The 6,999-nt window shown below is 52.3% G+C and overlaps 1 protein-coding gene across 2 annotated transcripts in view; it reads left to right on the top strand.

Moving 5' to 3' along the window:
• Positions 1–5,418: 5,418 nt before the first annotated feature.
• The window catches only part of RHBDL3 (rhomboid like 3), a gene marked incomplete at its 5' end in the record, with an annotated part of 50,072 nt that continues 48,491 nt past the window's right edge, over positions 5,419–6,999 (top strand). For both annotated transcript variants that reach the window (XM_082066772.1, XM_082066771.1), the window contains one exon: positions 5,419–5,538. In XM_082066772.1, the coding sequence (XP_081922898.1) occupies positions 5,419–5,538 (120 nt within the window). The remainder of the gene's footprint in view (positions 5,539–6,999) is intronic.

Raw genomic sequence — 6,999 nt, 5'->3', positions numbered from 1 at the left:
TGCTCCTCTGGGCCTGTTGGCCTTTTAACATCAAAGCAAGCAGGGACGACTACATGTGCACGTGCCTTGAGACTCTTTCCTTTGTTTTCTTAATCAGAAATTCTAATTTAGTAGATCTTAATCTAGCCGATTAATCTCCCACTCTCCCCACACACTTTCTGAAAGGATATTTCAGGACTTCATTTCTCACAAATTTATCTCAGACTGCCCATGTACTGATGCTAAAGGGCCTTTTGGGAGACTGATGGCCCTACAGCGCTGCCTGGACTGTTTCTGTGATGATTCCCACTCACCATCCCTATGTAGCCCCTCATAGAAATCTCTTGAGTGTGATGTTAATGACGCGCTACATGGTGTGCTGCTCCAGACCTGCTGCACGTCACCCGCCCAATGTTCTTCGGGATCGGTGGGTAGAACTGGTGAGTATTTTCACGTTAATTAAACACTCTTTATGCTCGTTCCCCAAGGGACATCGGAAGAAACGCGTTTCTATGGGCACACGGGGTCGCGTCGGGCCGAGGGGACCCGCGAGCGCGGGCTGAGGGGCCGGCGCGGGGAGCGGCCGGCAGGGGGCGCGCTGCCGCCGGGCTGGCAGGGCAGCGGCTCCGCGGCGGGGCCGGGGCGGAGGGACCCGCTGGGGTCGCTGGGGGCACCGCTGGGGGCAGCGCTGGGGGCACCGGCTTTGCCGTGTGAAACGGCTCCCTCAGCTCCCCCAGCCCAGGCAGGCCGGCGGGGGACAGCCGCGGGGGGCTGCCCGGACCGCCCCTGAGGTAAACGCCTGTGGAGGCGGCAGCGCTGAGGCGGCTCGGGCGGGGAGAGGAACGTCCCGGCCCCCGGGCTGCCAGCGAGACGGTGAGGGACAGAATCGATCCCTACGTACTGCTGTAAAAGGGCTTCTCTATTGGCTTAGGGAGTGGAATTTGCTTAGACTGAAACCTGGGAAGATAAATCCTGTTGTCCAACTCCTGCAGCTCTGGGCAGGGGGCTGGCGTTCTCTGGGAAACCCCTGCAGCTGCTTCACCTCAGAGTGACAATGTTCACTGTATCATGGCCGAGACCTCCGGGATCCTGTGAGGGTTATAGGCACAGTGAGAGAAAGTATTCTACTTTTCACATTAAGAAAGTCCAAAAATTGAGCTCTGGCTGTTGGGTGCTGGTCGGTGAGAAGGAGCAGCAGCCCAGTCAGCTCTCTGCTCCCTCACACCCAACAGTGATTTGTTTCTTTCCTCTGATCTGGTCAGTTTCCTGACAATTTCTTTCATTGTATTTTCCAAAACCAGACTCCATCCCCTCTTCGCGTCCAGTCTGATGTGGGAACCGCCCGGCCATGGTGGAAAGTCGCTGAGACGACAAGGATCTTGGTTCATCTTCCTTGGAGATGCATCCTTCAGCCTTCACCTTTGACCTCCTGTCTCAAGGCTTGTCAGCCCCGGATTCATTGTAAGCACGATTTGATTTTATGTCAGAAATCAACCTTGAGTTACTAATTGGTCTCAAATTCAAACAGTTCTTTTGACTGGCAATGAACCTACCAATGTATGCTGTGATCCCATCAAGCGACAGTTAAAAGTGACACATCTTGAATACCATATGGTTGACCTGATAGGAGAGCTCCCCCTGAAGAAAATCACCCCAAAAAAGAGTTAATATCAAGTTTCATTATTTCCCCAGCTATAACCAAAAAGACAATTAGAACCAGCTGCAACCAATAACAGCTACTGGGGCAGAAGAGAGCAGCAGGTGGAAAGACTAGAGTCTACGTTTTCAGTGCTGGACTTGACAAAGTTCTAAGTACAACATGGAGAATAGGGAGGGTCAAGAGCACAGTCTTTCAACACAGGTTAGAAATCAGAGAAGAGATTAGACCTTATTTGTTCCCACTATTCCTTCTCTTTAGAAGGGAAAATATCCATGAATCAGGGAGAAACCAAAAGACAGCACATATCGTCTAATTCATATTGATCCTAAAAAGTGAGCAAGTATCATTGATAGTAAAAGAGCCCTTTGCCACTGTCACCTTTCAGACACAGTTTAAACCCCAATCTCATACCATCTGTGGTCCTTAGAAATTTTTTGCCATTTTCATGAGTCTGAAGGGGCTAATCTGATTGGTCTGATCCAGTCCTAACTTTGTATGTGGTATCAAACTTCTTGCTAGGGCTGTGTTTGAACAGGTTTTTTTTGGCTTCTGCTCCAAAATACTGCATTTTGCTCCACAAGTTTCCTTCCAGGGCTGGCCGGCTGGGTAGGTTGCTCCATTTAGTTCCAATTGTGAGAGCTGGGCAGTTTTGTAAAAGCCCTTTGGGGCTACTTTAGGTGGAAAAAGGATCCATGAACGAGCTGTTTTGATTTGCTCCAGGAGGCTTAGCGAACAGATGTTGGCTGGGTCCCTACTTTGAGGGCTTTTTACTGCATATTCATGAGCTGACCTTTTTAGCCACTTCCAATGCAGGAAGGATGTATATCTACATTTCGTTTGCAGTATTAGGAATATAAAAGGTTGCCTGCATGACTGAATGTGAAAATGAATTGGGGCTTATCATCTCAAGTTCTTTCTAAGTTTCTTCTGAAGCCCTTCTGTGTTCTGGCTGCATCTGCTCTGTGGTGACCCACAGTTCCCTAGTTTCTGTAGCAATTACTGTTTTCCAAGGTAGAGTCACCAGGGTATGCAGTGGGGGGAAATGGCAGTCTAAATTAAGAGGCTCTCACGGACTTGGAAGATGATAATTTGTCTGTAACAAAACTCCTCATTAGAATACTGTTAATTTCCTTTCTGTGACAATTATAGCACAGCACTAGCTCATATGTGCAATGTGCAGAGATATTTCCCTGAAAAAAACCCTATCATTACCACCAGTGAAAAACATTCCTCAGAGAAGAAAAAAATGAGCTTATAATTTTGCAGTGGTTTTCCAGTTCAGTGGGAGTTTGGTGTTAAAGTAAGGTTTTGGGGGTTCTCCCTGTTGTCTATTGCATTAGTGTTAGATTTCATTGTTAGCATTTTCCCACTAGCATCTGGAATCAGAGGCCATACAGAGCTTTAGACACGGCGGTCCCCAACTGTGTGGAACCTGTTACCCCTGAAATTCAGCTCATTTATTCTCTCTTTAAAAACTCGCTTCCCTTCCTACAGACATCTTTAAGTGATTGCTGTTTCTTTCTGTTGGCATAGCATATTTTTTTTATCCATCTGTTTTCAAGTTTTGATGAGATTTAGTTTTTTAATCAAAAGGAGATTGTTTTTATAATAGCTGTTTAGCGCCTATTTTGGCAGGAGTGGTGTCGTATGAGTAAAGTGGGTTAGTGCTTCTCAAAAGTGCTGGATTGGGTAGCCTGTTCTTACGCTTTGGGGAGCAGGCTGGGCAGGCTCTAGATGAGCAAGAAGTGGATGTTGTGCTCAAGGAATCACCTTTAAACCTGAAGAAGGTCTGCTCTGTTTAGCTGATGATGACAGTTTGCTCATTGAGGGGAGAGAACCTCTGTTGTCCATCAGTTGCACTGGAGAGCCCTGAAGACCTTTTACTTTGTTATAATTTTCCCATCTGAATCCTGAAGTAGAACAGTTCTGCTCTTCATGGCCAAAGGTCCTGGTTTGTCTTCTTGCACTTGCTTTAAACATTTAGCTAAAATCTTCAAAATACCAGAAGGGATATTTCTTCAAAAAATATCTTTTGGCTAGGATTGTGATCAGCTGGGCTCAGAACCATCAACGGAGGGAAGTTTTTTACTGTAGCTCTCCTTGAAGAAGATAATTCCTTTCTAGTGTTTGTTCAGGATGGGGCGTCTGGGCAGTACTACAGGATAAGTTTATCATCTTAACTCTTTCATTTGTTCCCAAAATACAGATCATTTGCAGGACTGAGGTCTCCTACTGGTTTTGCCAAGGCATCAGAGCAGGTGACAGAGGTCATTCCCTTTACTTGACCTTGCTCAGCTGTGTGGGATGATATTTTAACCCTCGGCCCTGACCTTAGATTAGTGCCAGCCATGCTGGACTCTGAGATGTGGAAGCTTGCTGTCCTCTGGTGGCTGTAGCTCATGTGGGTACATGGAAAGAACTTGGCACTTTTCCTACAGAAAAATCTTTTAGTAACTAAGGAGCTAGGACCCAGTGGCTAAGAGCATGGGCTGTGTGGTTTCCCATCACTGCGTGGGAGGAATTTGATCCAGATCAAAAATAATATGCAGTATGGAGTTCATGACAGCTGTGGATGAGAGTGTGGTGCATGCTCTGCTACTGACGGATGGAAGATCCCATTCCTGTTCCAGAGGTATTCTGTCTGGTTTTATTTGGCCTCTTTTGGTTGGTTGTTTTCCTAAAACAAATTTGTAGGGGAAAAGGGGGAGTTCTACTTTGGCTCTGTCCTTGTGGCTGAGGTTTGTCTGATCTGGTACTGGAGCTCTTGGATCAAGAAGACGTGGCCCGTGGCACTGGCCCGTCTCTGCTCTGACTCCGGGCTCTGTCTGGCTCTGACTGTCGCTGAAGCAGAGACAGTGGCACCGTGTGGATCAGCTTGGCTCTGCCTGCCCTTCCCCCTTGCCAACCTGCTATTTCTGTACTTGATTGGAAGAAGCTAAAACTGTTGGATTTTTGCCTTCAGTCAAGGCATTCCTCAAGTTCCTAATCCATGCTCCAGATGGTTAAGATACCCATCTTGACATATAGGAACAAATAATTATGGTAAAGAATTTAAAGCCCCACACCGGCCCTGAATTGTGAGACTCTCCAGGACGGAGAAGTTGGCTTCAGAAAGCCCAAATTCCCGGGCACGTTTTGCACCTGCCCGCTCTTGCTCAGCAAGATCGAGAGCGGCGGGACCCCGACGGCCGGTACCTGCGGGCAGGCTCGGTGAGGGCAGAAAGAACGAGCTGAGACGTGCTCCAGGGGCTGCCCGGTACCGACCGCACCTCGGCGGGTCGCTCCGGGGGGAGGCGGTGCCCGGGCAGGGGCGACCCGGGGCTCCCACCCTCCCCCGTCACCGCCCAGCCCGCATCCTCGGTCGTGCTGCAGCTCCGGGCTCTGCCTCCCAGAGCCTCCGAGGACGTGCAGCTCCCCCGCACCGGGAAGGGGAGGGCAGGGCAGGCCGCCCCCCCTCCCGGGCCGGCATGGCTCGGGGGAGGCGCTGGCCGTGCCCCGGGCTGGGGGCTGCGGGGGCGGGAGGAGGGAGCTGGCCGGGCCGGGGAGGGGTCACCTGCCCCGGCCGGAGCCGGCCGCCGGGATGCCGCCCGCCAGCGCTGCCCGCGCTAATTGGATGTTCCCTGGATGGAGGATTCCCTCCCCTCCCGGCTGCGGGAGTCATGAAGGCAGGCTCGGCTGCGCTTGAAAGTTTGCCAAGCAGCAGCTAGGTTTAATTTCTTTAAGGATCTGGGGAGAAAGGGGGGGGGGGGGCGGGGGCTGGAGGGGGACCGTTTCCAAGCATGGGAGACAGGCTGCCGGAGCCTCACGCCAGCTCTTCCCCTGCTGTGGCTGCCAGCTCAGAGGCGGAAGAAATCGAGGTGCTGGACTCCGAGGATGTCCTACCTATGGCCGCAGAGGATGTAAGTTTCCTTTGCTCCGTCCCTTTCCCCCGGGCCGGGTTAATCAGCTCAAGCTATTTATAAATAAAGTCCGGGCTGGGGGGAGGAATGGGGCTGGTGACCCTCTGGGGCGAGGGAAAGCCGCCGTCCCCGCCGCTCTGCGCGCCCCTCACTGTCTGCGGGCTCCGGCAGCCGCCGGGCCGTGTCTCCCCGGAGCCGCAGCTCGGTTCTCCTCCCCGCCCCAGCCGGGCAGGCTGCCGGTCCGCTCGGTGCCCGCAGCCGCGCCGCCGGGAGATGCTGGCTCCGAGCAGGCTGCGGCTGGCGGGGCAGAGGCGGCTCCAGAGGCTGCAGAGGGACTGACGCCTTGGATTGAGGGGCTTCCTGGGGACAGAGAGCTTTTCCAGAGTTCCAGACACTCTGGGGGCGACAGATGTGAAATGCTCCAGCTCTCGGGAGCACGTTCCCTCTTCCAGCCCCCGAGAAGCAAACAGCCGAGGAAGTTTTTTGCCCGGCTCGGCAGGGCTGATAGCTTCTCTCCACCCTCTGAGCTCTGATTGCACCTGAGGGTGGGATAACTTGGCACCGAGTCTCTGCCACTGCCTAGAAGGACGCTAGTGGTTCTGCGTGTTTGAGCCTGGTCCTGCCACTCTGAGCGGCAAAGCCTGCAGAGCTGAGGCGGTCGTTCTGCATCTGCTGGCCCCGGAGGCAGGAGCTCGCTGTGCACCTGTTTGGGAGGGAGCGAACGTGAGCAGATCCTGTGTTCCTGGTGCATCGTAGGTTTGCTCATAGCTCTGCTTCCCAGCAAACTCTGCTGGGATGAGGGCTGTGCAAAGCACTCAGTCTGCAGAGGTAAGCGCAAGGTCTGTTCCTGCCTATGGGAGGATGAAGCAGTGATACTAAATGTCCTTCCGAAGTGTGCTCTGTCTTGGAACGTGAACCGGCATGAAAGGGACACTTGTGAATTAAGCTTCCAGCAATGGCACATCCCTTTTCCGTCTACTTTTATTACACTGCTGGAGGAGCCCGCTTGGGGTTGCTTAGGGGCAGTGCTGCCTCTCGTCCCCCACCCCTTCCTTTTGAATCCTCCAGAATTCGGCTGTTGTCGGAGTTTCCCCCCAGAGGGAAGCTGAGGAAGCGCAGTTGCCCGGTAGAGCTGCATTCGCGGGCTGTATCCCTGAGCACCGCGCTGTCAGGGGGGAACATGTGATGCAGTTTGACCTCGGTTATAACGCTGCCGGACAGTCCCCGTGCCTGACCTAAGGGCATGTGCGGCTTTCACTTGGAAAGGGTGGCGCTCCAGGAGGTTTCACAGTCCAGGTTCCCAAATACCAGTGCTTGCTTGCTTCAGACTATGACCTTTTCTTCCCTGACAAATTGTGCTTGTCTGGATGGTCTATGCGAAAGATTTCCTGTTGTGATACACATTGGTGCCCCGGAGTTACTCCAGCCTCTACACAAATGCAGCTATTAGCAATTAAATCC

The sequence above is a fragment of the Streptopelia decaocto genome (assembly GCF_964273445.1).
Source record: "Streptopelia decaocto genome assembly, chromosome: 16".
In the NCBI taxonomy this organism is placed as follows: Eukaryota; Metazoa; Chordata; class Aves; order Columbiformes; family Columbidae; genus Streptopelia; species Streptopelia decaocto.
The sequence above is the reverse complement of the archived record's forward strand: the minus strand, read 5'-3'. Positions and strand labels throughout refer to the sequence as shown.